This window comes from Hyperolius riggenbachi, chromosome 1 (assembly GCF_040937935.1).
Source record: "Hyperolius riggenbachi isolate aHypRig1 chromosome 1, aHypRig1.pri, whole genome shotgun sequence".
Lineage (NCBI taxonomy): Eukaryota > Metazoa > Chordata > Amphibia > Anura > Hyperoliidae > Hyperolius > Hyperolius riggenbachi.
This window is the reverse complement of record NC_090646.1, coordinates 476,176,540-476,198,227: the sequence shown is the minus strand read 5'-3', so window position 1 is coordinate 476,198,227 and position 21,688 is coordinate 476,176,540. Positions and strand designations below refer to the sequence as shown.

Genomic DNA, 21,688 nt, shown 5'->3' with positions numbered 1-21,688 from the left:
TGTGTTCCTTTTTTCTTTCTCTGCCTGAAAGAGAATATCAGGTATGTAAGTGGCTGACTCAGTCCTGACGCAGACAGGAAGTAACTACAGTGTGACCCTCACTGATAAGAAATTCCCCTTTTTTTATCTCTTTCTTGCTCTCAGAAGCCATTTTCTGCTAGGAAAGTGTTTTATAGTTAGAATTTCTTATCAGTGAGGGTCACACTGTAGTGACTTCCTGTCTGAGTCTGGACTGAGTCAGCTACTTACATTCCTGATATTTAACTCTTTCAGGCAGAGAAAGAAAAAAAGGAACACAGCATAGTTATTTGTGTGCTAGGCACTGTACATCATACCCATGTCTACCTCATGTCTCATGTCACTTCGGGTATCCTTTAATAAGATGACTGCTGGGGTTATGTCGTGAGATTTGCTTTCTTTTCCCGCCATATTTAAGGATCTGAGGCTTATTGGCAGTATATTGTAAGCGAGTCCTGCTGGTTTCCACGGATAAAGACCACCGGTGGGTTCAAGTCACGAGATATGCTTTCCATCCAGGCCATGTACAAGGAACTGGGGCAGGCTGCTTTCCTGACAATAGGGAGGCTTCTGCAAAGAGATCAGAGGTGTTTTGTTAATGCTTTATTAGTAAAACATAATTCACAGTTACAATCATATACTTTCAATAATAGCAATGATCAAGAAGAAAGACACTGTTGTGATATAATTTATTGCTTCCGGCTATGGACAGACCTAGGATTCCTTTTGCAGAGATTGAGCCTCTTCCTACCAGTTCACGGCCTTTATTAAATTCACTAAGTGATATTTTTATGCCTAATTAATAAAATGCGTTTTAAGCCACCAGCAAGCAAGAAAATACTCTGAATAATATTGTCAATACTTTTTCACCTACTTTTTGATATTCAACTGCACAGTGCTGAAGTTTTTTTTTTTATCTCCAAGGAGAATACTTAGGATATAAGTGAATTAAGCACCCATGGCTCTTATTCAATTCACAAGTTTTTTTCCTTAGTATTATTTTCACACCTTATAAATAAAATACCTCTTAAGCCACCAGCGAACAAGAAAATTCTCAAAATAATGTTTACAATACTTTTTCGTCTACTTATGATACTTTTTCCATTGCAGAGTGATGAAAAGTTATTTTAAATATCTTGGGAGAAAACATGAATTGAGTAAGGGTCCATGAGTTTGTCCATAGCTTATTAACACAAACATACTTTCACCTCTGATCCTATTATGGTAATAATGTTAGTTTCCTGACACTGTGCCCTGCCCCCCCCCCCTTTCTCTGTAGCCCCAACCTGTTGTTTATAACTACAAAGAACCCCCTTCCTCCCTGTTCCCCTTGGTGTTAATTGCAGTAATTATGTATCAGTGGAGACCTTGTTCTGAAGCCATTAGGGTGAAATATCAATGCACTTGACACAGTTGCTCATGGGGCATTTAGAGCCAGTACGAGTTAACTTGACACTGATAGCTTGGTGCCGGAGGTGACCAGGATGAGCAGTGCAGTGCAAGTTTCCGCAAAAGCCGGCAAGCAATTTTTCTCCTGGGCAGACAATATTTTTTACAGAAGTTTCTTTAATCAGACACAATTGCGGGGATAAAAGTACAGGATTGAGACTGTTGGCATGCTACAATAATCAATGTACCATACCTGATGAAAACATATTAGTTCTTTAAATATGTTTATTGCATTGAACTTACATTGCAATAAGGGCAGCATCCCAGGAGTTCTCCCGGAGGATTTCATTCAGCCTCACATACTTTGCTGACTGTAAAAAAAAGGTAAAAAAAAATAAGTATATAAATCATACTGCAAAGTATATCAGTCTACAAAGTACTCATCAACATGATGATAGTCCTGATATGCCTTGTGCACTTCTACAGAACTCTGAATTTACCACACAGGAGTAATAAAATGAGTGAAGAAAATATTGTACCTTAGATGCATGAATCTGAAGATCCTTCTCAGTGATTCCCCATGCTGGCTTCTCAGGACCATCCTCTCTCTGTTCCTCAATGTTGTATGGAGCAATAAGTTCCTCAAAAAACTGCATGCTGCGAAAACAGTTTAAGTTACAAATCACAGTTTACTATATAGAATTATGTTGCAAATGTTTTCTAAACAGATGGGTTTGTTGAAATGTTCTTAATTTGTCAGAAATGGCTTCTTCTAGCTCAGAGGAACTCTTGCATTAATATTGGGCTAAAGCTCTGTACACATGCTAGGTGAAACTCGGTTGCTAACGACCTCCTCTACCGAGAATCCATTGTGTGTACAGCAGCTCCCGACCCCCTCAACTGCTGGGCCAGCAAATTGCTGTGGCTGAACTACAGTAAAGAGCATTGTTCTCTCTGCTGCGTGACATCACTCCAACGCAGCTCGGTTGTCCCTCCACATACATAATTATGATGAATAACTTACTTTTTGGGTTGGGGGTTCTGTTCCAAGTCAGTCAGCACTACAACATCATGGAATCCCAGCCTGAACTTGTGCAGTAGAGACTGCATTCTGTGAAGAGAGATAAGGATGACAATCCACATATTGGGCTCGACTCGACAATCATTTTTTTTTTGCATGCGGAAATGCAATAGCGTTAAATTCCCGACTGAAATAAGACCATCTTGACATTCACAAAATTTTCTGCATGGTTTTCTGCATGTGTAAAATTGTATGCATAGTTTTCCTGCATGTGTAAAAAGTGCGGTAAAAGTTTGGAAATAATGCCGAAAAATCAATAACTGTATGTGTAATATGAGCCCATTGTTGTTAATTTGCAACATTGTTCTTTCAAAATATGTGATATCTGTAACTCACTCTTTCTTCTCCTCTTCTGCTCTCTTCTTTGTTCCCTTGATGTAAACTCGCACTTTACATCGGCTCCAGCGCTTTCTGCGAGTTAGCAGGTATGGGATGAGCAGGGTGAGACCTTGGAAAAATCGATACAAAAGTCCACAGTTAATATGATTGTTTAGACCAGTGGTCCTCAAACTAAGACCCGTGGGCCGAATGTGGCCCCCTGAGGCTTTTTTTTACTGGCCCCCCCACACACAAAATGTATTTCTTATAGATGTGGTCAGCTACATCTTTAAATATTGGTGGTCCGCATATAGAATAGTAGTGCTGGCACCACCCATCCACATGGAAGCCAGAAAGCAGTAATTCACAGGTCTCCCATCAAATTCCACATCAGGTGACACTGCTGTCCAATTGGACTGCAGGTTGTCACCTGGGTATGCTTCACTGTCTGGCCCGCAAAGACTTCTACATCATCTTATGTATACTCTGGCCCCCCAGCAGTCTGGAATATGTTGACCCGACCCTCGACCCAAAACGTTTGGGGACCCCTGGTTTAGACTCATGGTGCTCTTTTCATGTAGTGAATAATTTTAGTAGTTTCCTGTTATGACATTGTTCATATGGAAATCCCTAGATGCTTCAATATATGCGTATGTTGTACAGTGGCTTAGAGGCACTTTCATCTTGCAGTTGGGTCCCAGGTTTAAATGTGGACCAGGACACTATCTAAGTGGAGTTTGTATGCTTTACCCTTATTTCCATGTGTTCTATAGGTCTGTAGTCTGGTATAGTGCAGACTGCAGAGATGTGAACTTGCCCATATAATGGTATGGGCAATGTGCTCCCATGCAGCAATGCAACGTGTATAGTGTGAATGCACCCTTTGTGACATAACTGTGGACTCTGTGGAGTGCTGAGGAAAATGTCAGCACTATATGAATGCATAATGATAATAATAATATCCTGTTTACCTCCATCATCATAAAGCCAGTAAATGTGGATGACCTTCTTTCCCTGGCGACTCTGGAATGCAGTGCTAGCCTGGTTCATATTCTCTGGATCCTCACAAGGAATCTCTTCTGGAAAATATATGATCATGAGACATTTGAATAACAAAATGTGATTTAGCTTCTCCGACCTCATCCCATTGCTGATTGCACACCAGTGCACAGTGCTGTGATCCACAGAAGTGCATAGACTGCACTTTCTGATGTTTAATCCATGAACACTAAGTCACCACAGAATCACAGCGCATGCATTTTTTGCGCAACACGATGCAATTCGATTCTTAATAATGAATAGAATCGCATAGCAATGCAGGTGCAGCTGTGATGGGAGACTACATTGCATGCAGACTCTGAGTGGGGGCGAGGCCTTACTCTTAGGGCCTTTTGCCACTACACGCAGATTCTGCATGCAGAAAACTGACTCCAATGAATGCCTATGGAAAATCTGCATCAGAAAAAGCGCGTTCAGTGGAAACAGGCACATAGGCTTTCATTGGAGTTTTCTGCATGCAGAATCTGCGTGTAGTGGAAACAGGCCCTTATTTTCATGCAATCATAAAATCTGATCTAAGCCAGTTTAGAAAACGAATGGCCCACAGTTGTTTATTCCCAACCTATTCAGTAAAGCACACAAATACACAAATACAGCTTCCCAACTCTCCTTACCCAATGAATGCTCCCTCCATCTCAGTTGACTATAAGCTTGAATGGGCAGGGCACTGTCCCCTATTGCATCCTGGCATTTCTGTGTCACACACACTTCCAAGTATTTATGTAAACATGGTGTAAGGTGTGCTACAGAAAGTTGCTTTGCTTGCTGCTTTTAAAGATCATGTTTTGTGATTGGTTGAAGATGTTAGTCCTATTGGATGGGAGGGGCTTGATGACAGTGCTGTGCATAAATTCCTGCGGAGGCCAATTGGGATTGATCAACCTCTATGTAGTGAATAGTTGTTATGTGGCACTAGTGAAATGCTACATCATTTTATAAATAGCAGCAGCACTACCACATTACTAATAGACTATCTAGACATAAAATGTGTGGTAAATGATGATTATGAGCTCTAACCTTTTTCTGTTTCTTTGTCAGACACTGCCTCATTATCCGAGTCCTCAAAGGCCATGTTATCTGCAGGAAGAGAAAATAATGTAGTGATTGATGTATTACTTCATTATCAGTAGTTTTGTCATAAATATTGCTGCAGTCCACATAGTACAATATCTACGTATTGTAATGTAGGCTATCATTTACAAAAACAGACAGTGAAAGCCATGCATTCTGCTCCATGTTGCCCTCAGCCCCCATATCTCATGTACCCTGCTGCATAATGTATAATGTCCCCATCTCTGTTATCCACTAGAGAGGATTCAATCTTGGAAGACATAAGATCAAATTAGTCAGGCAATCTAATGCAATTTGTTCTTGAATGGCCACATTTGTGATTGTATTCGAAGAAAGTAATTTGGGTGAGATTTGTGGCCTCATGAACTGAGTGCCACCATAGGCAGTAAGGCACCCATATTAAATCACTAAATTACCAGCTACAGCTGGTAATTTAGGCACCAGAGGAACCCACAGAGAAACGTCGGCGACGTACCGCTACATTGTAGCCAAATTTTGAAGCAGCGGTGCAGAGCATCATGGATGTGGTGGCGATCTGCTACTTTCTGCAGAGCAGAACTCTGTAGTGGCTAAAACCTTGGCAGGTATGGCAGTGGAGTTGATCTACCCATATAGCCAAACTCCATAGTGACGGCAATAGCAGCAGTGTTACAGTTAGGTGTAGGTAAGGGATCGTGCTAGATGTAGGTAGGAGGTTTAGCGTTAGGCATAGGTAGGGGGAGGTTAGTATGAGAATAGTATAAAACAGGTCAATGGAATATCTGTACCACTACTGATATTCTACTACTGATAACTGGTGATAGTGGAATATCAGTAAAATTACCAATATTCTACTATTGGTAGTATCTTAAATCCATTTTTCCTTGCTGTGCTTTTAAATATAAGCATTGTATCACATTGGTTGTTTCGTGTTTAGGATAAGACAACTTGATCACCTGATGAAACTGATTACATTACATTATGCTTATCTATTATCCCAACTTGCTATCTCTAGTAGCCATCAAACCAGTTAGAAAACTCAAGCTAAAACTAAATGTGATAGAAATTAAATCTTCAACAATATTTAACCTTTTGAATAGTTGTTATCAGTGCCTCTTACTTTTACGATATTTGAGACATTTTTGGCCCTACAGTCCTGGTCCTTATTCATAAACCAGCCACATACTGTAAGCTATGTATGTGTTCATCTTTTCTATTATATTTTACATCTACACACATTTCTTAAGTGCAGCTTATCGCCATGAAAACACATTGCATTCTTCCACTTACATTGTCCTTGCATCTTCTGTGACACATCAAGACCATCCCTGGTGCGTAGAACGCATACCCCGAAATCTGAGTCAAATGCATCACTGAAAAAAAATAGATATGTTTAGATAGTTGGGCATATGAGAATATTACATATGCATTTGTGATAATTAGGGGTCAGGAAAAGTGATTTATTCAGAATAAATGGGATGACACACACATGGGAGAATGGAGTAGTGATTTTACCACCTGTCAGCTACTCCTGTGCACTGGCGGGGTGCTTGCTACTGCTTGGCATGGACAGTAAAGAACCAGCCTCTGTTCCAAGTAATATCTAAGTGTGTCTGCAGCTGTGCATCGTGATGCGGTTTTTGCTGCCGGGTAACCGTACCACATGTCAAATGCTGACACACATGGGGGTTACAAATGCTGCCATTTGACTGCATTAAACTGCAGCCAAAAGGTGATGGCCAGAAGACAGAAGGTTAAAATGTGCACAGTTCATCCATCTGTGCGAAAGAGGCCTTTAGTATAGTTTGATTATTGAAAGGTAGAATTTTACTTTTTTGGTCATTATCAATTTTGCTTTAGTATAGCTGCAGTCATTAATTCAGGCAGATATATTATTGACATTACCTGCGGAAAGGCTCCTTGAATAGCTGTTAATGAAAGCAACACGTTTTTAATCAGGATGATACCATTTATTAGCTAACTTAAAAGAATAAGAGTAAGCTTTTTTAAGTTAGCCAATAAATGGTATCATCCTGATTCAAAACTTCTTCCTTTTACTGATGGCTAATACGGTACAATACTCCACTGCTACTGTCAATTAAATCACTTTAAAAGTCCAGCATCAGGTACAGCTATGTATACTGTCTAATAATTTAGTAATCAAATTGCTCAATTATTAAATTTGTTGAGTGAAATGAAACTTTTGCAGCTAAAAGTCCTCTTTTAAAAAATGTAATTGTGAGAGCAGAAGCAGTTGAGCTGAGGGAATTAGTAGCAGGCTGTGGGCGGGACATGTATTGCATCAGCCTGCTGTTCAGAGTGACGGAGCTGGGAAGTTCTCAGCCTGTATAGCAGTGAAAGTCTGTGAAACATGAAGTGGCAAGTGCATGGGTTTCTGACCAGGTACTTTAGGGCCTTGTTCACACTTACAGCGATTTCTTTTTCTTTAAGCGCTGGTGATTTTTAAAATTGCCTTAAAAGCGCTTCTTCAATGTTGCTGTATGTGAGTGTTCTCACATGAGTGATGAGCTTTCTATCCAATCGCAAACCCGGGTCCCGCACCATTTTGTGAGCGTTTGTGACTCAATAGAAAAGATAGGAAAATTGCTAAGCGCTTGAAAAAGTGCTTTGAAAAGCGATTTTCCAAGCGCTTTTCATGAATAAATACAGTTATTCATTTCTGGGACAAGGAGTTCACTTCCTGACTCAAGTCAGAAAGTGAAAAAAACATTGCTACACAAAAGTGCTTAGAAAAGTGCTTTTCTAAGCGTAAATCACTCTGAAAGCATTTAGAAAAGAGATTTCAAAATCACTCAATAAATTGTTCAGTGCTTGCAATAGCACTGGCGATTTATAACGTGAACAAGGCCTAAAAGTGATTTATTTCTTATCAAAGACTTTCTAGACAGATAAAATAAGCTCTGCCGCAGAGACGAGTGCCTAGAAAGATGCCTAGAAAGATACAAACAGAAGCATAGCTTAAGGCTAAGTTCATTTTGAGGGATAGTGTTCCCTATAAAAATAGGAATGCAACACAACAGAGGGGGAAAGTCGCATTGCACGGTATGTGTGCGTTGCATCGCATACAGTGAAGCATGCAGTAACTGCAACTGTAAACGTGCAAGTTGTCTGGTACGAGCCTTGTGTTATGCCAATGAATCCCTCGAACCACATTCTCAATATGATAGTATGAATGCACCATTACAATGTAATCGCACCACTTCAGCAATGCGATTATACTGTATGACACAAGCCATCGCGACACGCTAGTGTGAACCAGGCCTTAAAGGGGTTCTTTCGTGAATGAGGAAAAAATAAAAAGTGGTTTATGCATAAACTATTAAACATCCTTCTAAAATAGTGTCAAAAGTTTTTTTTAAAAAAATGAATGGGTTCATCAATACAACATGTAATGTAAACAATGACGGACTGGGAGGCTAATCCATTTGTTAGGGGTGTTTTTTTTTTTACTTTCATTTCACAACCATAACTCCTGCCTACCTAGTTTTCAGTGGTATAATCCACTTCTGGCAGGAATCGCCTTTATAGCTGTAATAGCTGAGCTGAGCTCCTCAGCATGTGTTTACATTATTGCTAGGCAACCAGACAGTCTGTGCAGAGAGTTGTTTGTGCAAAGAGTCATAAGCTGCTGGGAGAATCAGCCAGAATCAGTACCATCTACACCATATGATTCTTTGTCAGATTCGATTCAATTTGATTTGATTTATTGATTCGATTTGATTCAATCTGACATGTCTGATTCAGGATTCGATTCAATTTAAATCGAATTGAATCAAATTATAAATCGGACATGTCAGATTGAATCAAATCGAATCATAGAATCGAATCAAATTGATTCAAATCTGCCAAAGAATCATATGGTGTAGATGGGACTGATTCTGGCTGATTCTCCCAGCAGCTCATGACTTTTTGCACAAATGACTCTCTGCACAGACTGTCTGGTTGCCTAGCAATAATGTAAACACATGCTGAGGAGCTCAGCAGAGCTCAGCTGTTACAGTTATAACAAGGATTCCTGCCAGAAGTGGATTATACCACTGAAAACTAGGTAGGCAGGAGTTATGGTTGTGAAATGAAAGTTTAAAAAAAAACACCCCTAACAAATGGATTAGCCTCTCAGTCCGTCATGTCATCTGTCACTGTTTACATTACATGTTGTATTGATGAAACCATTTAATCTTTTTAAAAACGTTTTACACTATTTTAGAAGGATGTTTAATAGTTTATGTACAAACCACTTTTTATTTTTTTCCTCATTTGCGAAAAAAAACCTTTAAAGCACTTGGTTAGAATTGTTTTTCAGCAGCCACTTCCTGCAGTACTAACTACTACAGCTGTAGGCTGCAATCTTCTCAGAGCGTTCAGTCTGTGCTCTGCCCCTTGCAGTCTGAACATTATGCTCCAGGTCACATGAGCCAAGTCACATGAGTAAACAGAATTTTATCAGCAGAAGCATTTTGTTTTCACAAAAAAAGTCAAATGTAAGTACACAAAAAGAGATTAATCTGAGTGTGCTTTAAGTGAAAGCTTTCAACAGGGCAAAAAATGAAAAGAAAGAGCAAGGCGGCACTAAGGGGAGCAGGATGACCACAGCATTGTATACATGAGATGCTGAAAATACTTACTTAATGACCCCCACATATTCCTCTAAGCATTGGCCAGGAACCGTTTGCCAGTTACACTTATAACCCAGCACCACAGTGTTTGGCTTCAAGCGTCCCAGACCAGAGACCTGCATAGAAACAACAGAATATTTATCTAGTGTTAGTTATTCAAAAGAGCAGCACATTTTAAATTGGCTGATTTATGAAAGTGAGTCTGCCTAAATAATTGCTGCTTTTATGCAGAATTGCCACTTTTACATGCTTTTACATTACTTTTACATCCAGTTACACTGAACGCGTACGAGAGATAACGGTGCTGGAGACTTGGGGCAGGATTCAGCCGGTATATGGCTGATCCTGCTGCCGCAGTATTAAATACTATTCCTCCTCCAGGCTGCCATGGATGGTGGGGAATGAAATAATTCAGCTTCCAGCAATTGCTGGAAGATGAATTATTATGTTTTAAAAGTAACGTCAGCTCCGTCTTCTGACAGCGCTGAAGTTACTCCCTGTGCCTGCTATAGCCGTAATGCCTATTACTGCCTATGGTGGCGCCGGCTGCGCCCAAATCTCCTGTGCTGGTTTCAGCGTGTTCGCACTGAACAAGGTGCCAGAAAAACATAAAAGAAGCAATGCATGCAGCAGTACACTTAGAAAACATGCTGTACTGTAATACATTTAGTGGGAACATCAGGCATTGCCCTCTATGTAAGGTCTAATGTCCTTGCAGAAAATGTCAGATAAATGCATTGCAAAAAGTAAACCACATTTAATACAGTGGGAATGAGTGCTTATTCACACTCTTCAGTCTTCATATTCATAATGGGCAGAATGACTGCTATGTAAAAATCTACCTATGCGGAGGTTCTTAAATGGCTCGAGAGAGATGAAGCACATTTTCACAAATTGCAAAGCTGGAGCTATGTTCCTCTTATCTGCATCAATACGTATGCACGGTTGTGTAGAGAATTCGTCTAACAGTCAGTGTCACTTCTGCTACCTAGGAAGTGGATGTGATTGATAGCAAATCAAAGCCACTAGCTGCCAGCAGCTGTTGAGTATCCGCTAACAGAATTCCTTTGTTAGTTGTGGCTCACATTTCCTAGATGACAGAGATTTGCACGTCAGGTGAATTCTTTCCTTATATCTGCTTCTCTGCAGTAGCATGGATCACAACATAGAACTTGTCTAAAGACATTTTTGGACAATGGCAGAATGTAATGAAAACAATTACATCTAATAATAAGTCACTGGATTGCAACCTGACTAAAGTGAAAGCTGTATTGTTTATTTCAGGTGCTAGTGTTACACTTAATGCAGCACAAAACAGATAGGGCCTGATTCACAAAGCTATTCTGTTAATTTATCTCACCTTAATTATTTACTCACAATTTATCTCTCCTTAAATGACTTAACTCATGATTTACCTCTCCTTATCTAAGTCAACTCATGGTTTAGCTCACCTAATTTGACATAACTCATGGTTTAGCTCACCTTATTTGACATAACTCATGGTTTAGCTCTCCTTATTTGACATAACTCATGGTTTAGCTCACCTTATTTGACATAACTCATGGTTTAGCTATCCTTATTTGACATAACTCATGGTTTAGCTCACCTTATTTGACATAACTCATGGTTTAGCTCTCCTTATTTGACATAGCTCAGGGTTTATCTCTCCTTATTTGATATAACTCATGGTTTAGCTCTCCTTTTCTATTTATCTCATAAATTATCTCTCCTTATTTGTTTAGCTCCTGCATTAGCACTCCTTACAGTTAAGGTGAAAAAATAAGTAACATTTGTGAATCAACCCCATAGTGAGCAACTATGGCTTCAGCCACAAAAGATTATTCTTTTATCCTTCTAGTTTTAATACTGGCTTTCAAATATTCAACTATGAAAAGGACATTTAAAAGGCCTGTAGCTGTCTAATAAACAAATATAATGTTGACAAATTTGAAGGAATGTACATCTGAAGTAAAGAAATAATAATAATAAAAAAAAGAAATATATTATTATTATCTACTCTTCCAACAAAAACAGAATATTACAATTGATAAGCACAATTTAATTATGTTAGTGGAAATCCTATTTAAGTTTATTTATGCATATGCTTTTAGTACTCAATCTGGCAGTATATGAGTCAGTCTGTGTGCCTAATACAGTACAGTAGATGTAAAGTTGTGTATTCAGAAGAGCTGCACTGCCATCTAGTGGTCACATCTTTTTAAACCAATATGGTTTTAGATGTAATTCTGAAAGTGACAAAATCTGAGGCCATATTGGCCTAATCTGAAAAAATGATTACTGCCCAACTGATAACCTATCAGGGAGTATGGATTGATTTACCAACCCCATTCAACTTCCACAGAATAAGAATTCAGAAGAAAACTGATTGAGAACTAAGCAATTATCCATCCGCTAGCTTTGTGAGACTCTGTACAGTACAAAGCAAAGTGGTCATTGGTCCCTAGCTCCGCCTCCCCTTGGCTTATTGATCAGCATTGCTGCTGTTCTTGGTTGTGGTTTCGTGGACCAAACTGTCAGGTTTGTCAGGTTAACAGGTTCAATCAATGTGATCTTAATCTGGCAGAAGTGTTGGCCCATGTTAGGTTAGGCCTGCTCTAGTTTAAGTTTCCACAAAAGTTCTCCATACCTGCATGAGACTTTTTGCTCCATTTCTCAAGTTGCTTTCCTGAATGACACTGTAGAACGACGTCACCTTCCTCTTGTTTAACCACTGCAAGTGTCCTTCTGAGTTTGGCACCCTATCTGTATCCTATGAAAGGAAAAATGGATTGGAAACATTTTTAGTCCTACACATTTCATTGTAATTACAGGACATGATTGGACAAAAAATGGCAAATGGGCTGCAGTATCAGTACTGCAAGGCATACTGTATATTACTTGAGAATGGGGAGGCAGAGAAATGTGTTTGCTGGCAGTGGTATTGTAGCATGGAAGTCATAGATTTTGAATAAGAATTATACCATTTTCTGGCTAACTTAGTAGATTGAGGCTCACTTCACACTAGTAATGACCAGAGATGGATTAAGATGTAATGGGGCTCTAGGCACGGTAGTATAATTGCGCCCCCCCCCCCCCCTGTAGTCCTTTTAGTAAGCTGAAGTGGAGAGAGGTCAAGGAAGGTGGCAGGTGGGCCCCTTGACACCCACTAGGCCCAAAGCAGATGTGTTGTGGTACTTTGCAGAGTTTGGAATGAAGGGTTTCCCATACATCAATATTACTGTGTTTATGGGTGACTTCAGTTTACAGAGAGGTAGAATGATGTGGGAGACAAAACTTCTCCAGAGGTTTGGAACTGTGGATTTATGTTTAAACGGAGCTTACAATGTGTCATGCTTTTAGGATTTAAAGGGAAAGACCGAGCACAATAAAAATAAAAAAACCCACTTACCTCAGGCTTCCCCAGCCCCTTGCAGCCATCCGGTAACCTTGCCGCAGCTCCGGTGGCTCCCGGTCCCCTCCGGTGCAGGTGCCGACCTTGCCAGGTTGGCATCTGCTTGTGCTTCACCATGCGGCTCACTGAGTCATACTGACGTCATCCAGACTGTACTGCGCAGACGCAGAACTACTGCACCTGCGTAATACAGTCCAGATGATGTCAGCGCGACTCTGAGAGCCGCTCGCGCAGGCGCAGTGGGCATCTTGCACCAGAGGGGACCCTGGGCCACCGGTGGGGAGCGAAGCTGCGGTGAGGGAACAGGACGGCTGGCAGGGGCTGGAGGAATTTTTTTTATTTTTATGGTGCTCGCATGTATCCTTTAAACTGACATAAATGAATACACTTCCCACCAACACAATACATTATCTGTTGCTGTAGAAGCATGTTATTATAAATGATCTCATCTTAGTGATCCTGGAATCTTCAGTACCTACTACTGTCACAACTCACAAGTAGCTGTGAGGTGTGCCAGGCCAGGGCATGCTGAAACTAGTGAAATATAGTGGCTTTACCACAATGCAAGGCCCCTACATTGAAGCAGAAACTATTACAGTTAGGTGAATACTATAACATAAGGAACATTTTTAGAATTAGGTCAGCAATATATGTTTTTATAATTTGTCATTATGGATCTGTTCTTATTTCCATTGATATCTATCAGTAAATGGGTATAATAGGAAAATGCTTCGAGTTTATGTCCACTTAAAATAAAGTTACCGGTAATCCTTTAGTAGTAAACAATATACTCACAGTTATGACATTGCCGCAGATCATCAGGCTTGTGTTCTTTGTCACAGAGCTGACAAAGTCAACCAGTGCGGGGCGAAAGTTGGGAGGTCCAGTAAGAACAAGACATTGTGGCCTAATAGTGGATGATAAAGTACAGCTTACTACATTTTCACAAGGGCAAATTAATGACATATCTTAAGATCATGAGCTGTTTTGATCACAGTACCTGAAGTTCTTGACATGTTCTTGTACTCCTGCGAGGCTTACACTGTAGGTCAGTGCCATGTTGTAAGCTCCAGCCTGTACAGAGGATCCCCAGTTTACCTCTGTAGGTTAAAAAAGAAGTAATCAGTAAACATTAAAATAAAGCCCCTTAAAGAGGAACTCCAGTGCAAATAACGTAATGAACAAAAGTGCTCAATTTTTACAGTAATTATGTATAAACTAGTGACCTAAGCCCGTTTAAAAACGGGCTTTAGGTCTGTCACGGCCACTACAGCATGCACCCGCCCGCCGCCTGCAGACACACGCCCGCCGGCAAGCCTCCTGGCCTGTCCTGCGCCCTGTCCCAACAGCTGTGTCAGTGCAGGACATGCACAGTACCACAAAAGCACTGACACAAGGACATGGGACGCCGGGACACTTTTTTTTTACTAGAGCTCTTTCACATTAGAGCTCATCTCCAGCGTTTTAACGCAAAGTCAATACTTTGCGTTAACCAAGGTAAAATGAAAGTCCATAGACTTTCATTTCACCTTTCACACCCGAAGCTGCGTTTCAGTGCGTTTTGCTTCAACGCACCTAGGAGCATTTAATCGTCGGGAGCTGACGTTTTCCCGGTGGGTGAATTAATAACTACCACCGCTGATTGTGTCGCACCGCAACATCCCAACGACATGCCGCAGGCTATATAACGCGTGCTGGAGAATGGCTCCTGCACGCATTGTTAGATGTGAAAGAGCCCTTTGGTAGGATGATTTAGTCAGTGTTTGCCCATTATAAAATCTTTCCTCTCCCTGATTTACATTCTGACATTTATCATATGGTGACATTTTTACTGCTGGAAGGTGATGTCAGTGGAAGTAGCTGCTGCTTGCTTTTTTGGCAGTTGGAAACAGCTGTTATATTGTACAATGCAACAAGGCTCCCACAGTGGGATGTCAGCACCATGGTCCTGACATCACACTGTGGGAGGGGTTTCAACACAATATCAGCCATACAGAGCCACCTGATGATCCATTTGAGAAAAGGAAAATATTTCTCATAGGAAAGGGGGGTATCAGCTACTGATTAGGATGAAGTTCAATCCTTGGTCACGGTTTCTCTTTAAGATTTAAGATAAGGAATCATACCTCATTTGTATATCAATCGATTTTGGGTGTATGGATGAACAGCCTACCTGGCTTCTTATAGGTGACGTATCCCAAAAGGATTACAATAATAGCCACTGCAATCAGAGCAGCCCACCAAGTCAGGAGAAACATAATAACCACTGACACTACAGCACCAAAAAGGGAGGTCCACTTGCTGTAATATCGGAAAGATGGGCGCCAACCTAAAGGACGAGAGGAAAACAGTTAAAAGGAATAGCTAAATAACATACATGCTATAAAATAAAAGGCAGCTGGATAGCATAGTGGTTAAGGGCGCTGCCTTTGATGTAGGGTTCAGGCCTTAGACCAGGGTTTAAAACCTGGCTCCAGCCACTACGTAAATACAGTAAAGAATATTTGTTCTCTTAGTGGCTGCAACTCTGAAGCACTCCGCCAGGAGAAAAGTACTATATAAATGTTATATGTCTTGTTTTGTACATTACAATTCAGATATCTGCCAGATACTGTATGTATAATTACAAATAAAAAAGAAAAGCTTTTTTAGGATGAAGTAGAATGCAGTAGATTAGCTGTTGTTCTTTGGCCAAAATATGTTGAATATTTCTTGCGCAATTTAGTCACAGTGGCTGTTAACCTGCAGCAAGACAATATTGTTGGCATATACTATAGTGCTATGGGTAGCAGTATACCATTGGGTCTCCAAATGCGCATGAGCTCTAGAATTTCTCTGTTATTTTTAAGGACGCTGACCAACTTTGCTTTTGTGATTTGACTAAGAAGAACTGTTGGTATATTGTTTAATGACAAAGAACTTCTTGATGAAAGCCCAGAGATCCCTTTATTTACTGCAAGTTGGATGTAAGAAGACCTTGAGGAAGAAAATGTAAAAAGACTCAGCTTGGACCTTACCTGGTGAATTTGTGATGGACGCATGGAAGCAGCTGAAGTTGATTAGGGCGTAGGAGCACAGGAAGAAGTTTGAAATAATTGGAGCAATGGTGTTTAACTCAGCTGTGGAGGAAATATATTAGAAGTTACTATTTTTAAATGTTAGCTTTTAAATCATAATTTACAACTTTTGGAATTCAATCTTTCAATAACTACCTCTTCTACAAAATAAACAATCCACATAATGATTTGTCTGTCACTGTGTACTTATTCACAAGGTTCTGTAGTCCCTAACACTAAAGGTGGCCATACACTTATAGATTTGCAGCAGATTCGACCATCAGATAGATTTCTGTCAGATGCCTGTCAAGTCGAATCTGACAGGAATCTCTCTGATGTGTGCCACACACTAGGAACAGATTTCCAATAGATTTCAGAATGAAATCTATGGGAAATCGATCTAAATGCATTAATGGACCATTAGATCCAATGCAACTTTATGGGCCATCTATCTGCTGCCTGCAGCAGATCTCCCTAGATTTTCCATCCTGTCAGATAGATCAAATCGATCGAAATCGGCCGCAAATCGATAGAATGGGGAATTTGATAGAATCGATTTCTGATCGATTGATTCTATTGAATCAATCGATGGCTGAATTTGACCAGTGTATGGCCCCTTTACAGTACTTGGGTTGTTGGGTTTCACAAAGCCTGAGTTCCATTGCTACATCACTTACTGCTGAGTCTCCAATTGTAGCTCGTGATGAGATAAAATGACTTTGTTTGAACCAAGAAAGTTGTTGTTATTTACAGTTTTACTTGCAAATTTTCGCCAAAGTCATCTTCGCCTCGAAAGTGCCATTTTTTTTACCAAATTGAAATTTTCAAAAATAACTGCCATATTTGAAATGTGCTTTGCGCAAAAACGCGAACATTTAAAGGAAGTGATGTCTTCTCTCCCCATATTAGGACTTACAGAAAGCGAAAAATGAAAGCAAAAAAATGCTAAATTATTCGAGCATATTTTCGCTTGTCAAAAAGAAACTTTTACTTATTTTCACAAAAATAAGGTGAAAAGAATACCAGCATTTTAGCTCATCACTGGTTATTTACTGCAAAGTGATGGCCTACAAGTTGAAAGATAGTATTGGTAACTTGCAAGTACAGTTACTATATTGTAAAATCCACTTTTATCCTAAAAGAAAGTTATATTATTGACAACTACTAAAAATCTTGTTGCATTAGGGTAGAAATTAAACTTACCAATAAGGATGAATGCAATAGCAATAAGAAAAGACAGAAGGTAGCCACGTATAGGCTCGTTGTTCTTCCCGTAACCTTTTCCAAAGAATCCAATAATAGGATACAGTTTGTCTTTGCAGAGGCACTGTAGGGAGTATAAGTATGTTAGAACTAGTGCAGGTACTGTACAGATAAAATACAAACCAAAGCTATGAGAGCTTTTATTATAAAACTCCTATGTAAAAACTGGTCTTAGATGCATATTTCTCTACTGTTGTAATAAAAATGGTATATACATTTATAGCCATATACTCCATTTTCTATTTATAGACTGAAAATGTTTATCGTGCCCCTTTATTATTCTTTTCAAAGGGTGCCTATTGCAAAAATAGTCCAGCTCAAGCTTCTAACATTCATCTTTGAATATCTCTACAATGCATCATATTTATACTAATCCCCAGATTTAAATCAAAATGTAATGTTCACTCTGGAAATTAACTTCTTCTCTTGTTTGTTCTAATCACCTCCTCCCACATAAACATTCAGGACTTCTTCCATGCTGCACTTGTTGTCCATCAAGGTCCTCAAAAGCAACCTTAAAACTCGACTCCTCCTCAGGAAAGCTTATGATCTCATCTGACCTAGAACATGTCACGTAGCTGCTGACTGAACATGAATACATTCTCTATTTCCCAGTTAGAGCACCACTGCTTACCGAGTCTTTGCATATGATGTTTCACCTTTTTATTCCTTTACTCAATAAGCTTGTAGGGCCATCTCCCAGAATGCATTGTGCTCTTGCTGCTCATTGCCTTGCCTTTTCTGTTGTACTTCCTACTAGATTTATGACTGTTCATTTTTTAGTATTACTCCTGTTTGTATCATGTAAATGCATAATTTGTCTGTCTTGGCACTTCTGTTGCCATGAAATATGCTTTCCTTATATACATCTATAATAACATTAATAACAATAGGCAGAAAATTAGTTAGGGCCTGCTTCCACTTAACACAGATTGGATGCAGAATGGATGCAGAACAACTGACTCCAATTAATGCCTATGGGAAAATCTGCATCAGAAAAATCGCGATTAGTGGAAACAGGGCCATAAGCATTCATTTTCTGCATCCGTTCTGCATCCAATCTGCATGTAGTGGAAACAGGCCCTTAATCGAGTTTCCTATATGGTCACATTTGGAAAGGTCTTCTAAAATGGATGACTGTAAAAGTTATGCCCTTACTTGGAAGACTTTGGGAGCAGACACCAGGCAGGCCAGAGCTGAGGACAGAGTGGCTGCGAAGATCCCAGCTGTGATCAGTGGGCTGAAGGCTGACACCATACTCATTGCCTGTTGAAGAAAATAACAGAAGATAAAGTACACAGAGCTGCGGTCCTAATTCTTGTATTACATCTCATTAGATTGCATTCTCACTTCTCTCTGAGGTAAAAACTTCATCTCACTGGTTCTTTATCATCATAAATGTTGGCTATTATATGTTATCTATAGAAATGTGTATTTTGTCAGATTAAAATGGGTACCAATAAGTAGATTCATGTTCCAACGTCATATATCTTTCAGAAACTCTATTTATAAAATGCCCTTATAGTTTTGGGTCTTCATTCTCCTATAATACCACATTGAGGGTGTCACTACCTGGAAGGACCCACTGGTGGCAACTGAAACTATTTTTAGACTTTGCATTGAATGGAGCTTTTGTGAAGAACTGTAGATTCTAGAGGGGGCTATTTTTATATTATGTCTTTTAAAGAACAAGCGACACCCATGCTAACCTAGAAATAAAAAACACATATATAAGTAGATGACTACTACTTCTACTTACATAACAGATGTATTGTGCTATCCACGTAATGATTCCTGTGAATTTTACAAAGGAAAAGCAGAAAATCCTATTCTAGGCAGTGGCCATTTTGCCGAGCTAATGCTGACATCATATCCTCTCTGTCTCTTGTTTCCCCCCCTCCCTTCTCTTGCCCATTGTGTATTCATTAGCTGCCCTCCTCCCAGAGTCTTTTTTTTTTTATTTACACATCCAATCACTGAGTCACCTCAGCCTTGCTTGTAAACACAAGTGATCAGCTAAGCAGGGAAATAAATGGAAGAGGATGAATATATTATAGATAAAAAGAACTCCCAGCATTCAAAAAAACTCCCAGCATTCAACTTTTTGGCACTGTTTGGCACTAGGGCAAGTGCTCCTAAAGTATGTGATAACTCCAAACCATAACAGCAAAAAAAGTTTTGAATGCAGGATTAGCATCTTTATCACTTAATACACTCAGACCAGTTGCTGTTGAAATTTGATTTTTATGGTGACCATACAGCTGAAGTGGGATGCATATGGGGGCTGCCATATTTAATTCCTTTTAAACAATACCAGTTGCTTGGCAGCCCTGCTGGTCTATTTGGCTGCAGTAGTGTTGGAATCACACTAGAAACAATCATGCAGCTAATCTTGTCAAATTTGACAAAAATGTCAGAAACACCTGATCTACTGCATGCTTATTCAGGGTCTATGGCTTAACCTCTTGACGACCAGCTAACGCCGATTGGCGTAAACTGGTCGTCTGCGGGTTACCATGGAAACGGCCGCTTGATCGAGCGGCCTTTCCATGTCAGTTCACGGAGGGTGTCTCCGTGAACAGCCGGAGAGCCGCCGATAGCGGCTCGCCGGCAAAATGTAAACAGGCGGGGAAGAAATCCCCGCTGTTTACATGATACGGCGCTGCTGCGCAGCAGCGCCGTAAGGCAGATCGGCGATCCCCGGCCTCTGATTGGCCGGGGATCGCCGGCATATGATAGGCTGAAGCCTATCCCACAATGCGCAGGACGGATATCCGTCCTGCGCAGCCCAGGAAGGGAGAGGGAGGTAAGGGGAGGGAGGGAGCGCACAAAACGCTGCGGAGGGGGGCTTTGAGGAGCCCCCCCCCCGCTACCCACTAATGGCCGGCGGCGATCAGACCCCCCCAGCAGGACATCCCCCTAGTGGGGAAAAAAGGGGGGTAGTCTGATCGCCCTGCTGCACTCCTGATCGGTGCTGCGGGCTGTAGAGCCCACGCAGCACCGATCAGTGAAAATTCCCCTGGTCGGCAAGTGGTTAAAGTAAAGCCAGCATAGATTACCCTACAATTCATTTTGAGTATTGTTAGACTGTAGTTTATCATACAGCAGAGGTATGCTTCAATTATTATTTCATGTATGAGGACCCAAGTGCTGTGCAGATACAGTTCCCACTGAGAGGGAATTTGGTCCATTTTCAAGCTGCATAGAATTATTTTTATCTCCTTGATCATCCCTAGTGGCCTTAAGGGCTGGTTCACACGGGCGTCTGCCCGGCTTTCTGTGGCGTCGCATTTGGTGGCGTTCCGGTGGCTTTCGGATGCGGTCTGCATTTTTCTTCCCCTAGGGGAACATTACCCATGGCGGTTAACTGCCCCAGGACACTACATGTAGCGTCCAGGGTCGCCTTGAATGCCAGAAAAAATTGGGACCCGAACGCCGCGTTCATTTAAACTCCAGTAAAAGCCTGGTACAAACGCTCCCATTCACTTGAATGGGAGCGTTTTTAACGCCAAGTCCCGAATGCTGGCGGTAAACGCTCTGCAGACGCCCATCTGAACCAGCCCTTAATTAGATTTTCACAGACCTGATAGTGATTGGCCAGTCCATAGTAGCAATTTTCAGTTTCTCTGCAAGCAGTAAAATTCCAGCCATATTCGCAGCTGAGCCCTTGACAGTCTGTGTCATTCATGAAAATGGTGTCATTCAGACTGCCAGAAGCATCACGTAGCACACAAGAACCTGCAACAAGCCAAAAAAAGATTTATAGATTCAATGACTATGTAAAGAGGTAAAAAAAATGAAAAAAATGTAGCTACAAGCATTGCAGAGGTCCAACCACAACTCACCGATGGTAGCAGAAATGGCAAGATAGGACACTGTGGTCCAAAATATAGACATTAATGTTCCTTTGGGAATAGCCACTGCTGGGTCCTGAAATACATAGGTGAGTAATTATAACAATGTAGCCATCTTTGTAAAACAATCTAATTGAAAGGAAAATCATCTTCAGTTACAAATTTATCATACATGTGTATTAGTAAAAACCCCAGTATCCCACGTAGAGCATATGGGAATGGGGTGCAGGAATGCAGCTGCCCAAGATTACCAAGCACTAATGCTGGGTACACACAATGAAATTTCCTGCCAGATCGAAGGGTAATCTGATGTGTACATGCCCAAACTGCTCCCGATTAATAATGGCATCGATTTTCTGATCATTACTTCACAAAATTGATCACTTTATCAATCAGGAGCTAATCGAAAAAGTTGGAGGACTTTCACATCTTATGTTCTCCCAAAAGTACAGTATAGCCATTGTTTAAATTACAATAGTGGTGTTTAATTTGTTCTGCAATTACTGTACAATTACATGCTGTTTTGGCAGAACAAGTACAGGAAAGTCAGG

General features: G+C 40.5%; 1 protein-coding gene across 1 annotated transcript in view; it reads right to left on the bottom strand.

The window, feature by feature from the left end:
* Positions 1–324: 324 nt before the first annotated feature.
* The window catches only part of LOC137528811 (solute carrier family 12 member 3-like), a 31,451-nt gene continuing 10,087 nt past the window's right edge, over positions 325–21,688 (bottom strand). The window contains exons 9-26 of the mRNA XM_068250453.1: positions 21,129–21,213; positions 20,867–21,021; positions 18,442–18,549; positions 17,224–17,347; positions 15,982–16,083; positions 15,138–15,293; positions 13,965–14,064; positions 13,760–13,871; positions 12,200–12,322; positions 9,562–9,668; positions 6,206–6,288; positions 4,883–4,942; positions 3,778–3,885; positions 2,825–2,936; positions 2,432–2,518; positions 1,947–2,064; positions 1,711–1,778; positions 325–588 (exon numbers count right to left, since the gene is read on the bottom strand). Of these exons, the coding sequence (XP_068106554.1) occupies positions 447–588; positions 1,711–1,778; positions 1,947–2,064; positions 2,432–2,518; positions 2,825–2,936; positions 3,778–3,885; positions 4,883–4,942; positions 6,206–6,288; positions 9,562–9,668; positions 12,200–12,322; positions 13,760–13,871; positions 13,965–14,064; positions 15,138–15,293; positions 15,982–16,083; positions 17,224–17,347; positions 18,442–18,549; positions 20,867–21,021; positions 21,129–21,213 (1,950 nt within the window). The 3' untranslated portion in view covers positions 325–446. The remainder of the gene's footprint in view (positions 589–1,710; positions 1,779–1,946; positions 2,065–2,431; positions 2,519–2,824; positions 2,937–3,777; positions 3,886–4,882; positions 4,943–6,205; positions 6,289–9,561; positions 9,669–12,199; positions 12,323–13,759; positions 13,872–13,964; positions 14,065–15,137; positions 15,294–15,981; positions 16,084–17,223; positions 17,348–18,441; positions 18,550–20,866; positions 21,022–21,128; positions 21,214–21,688) is intronic.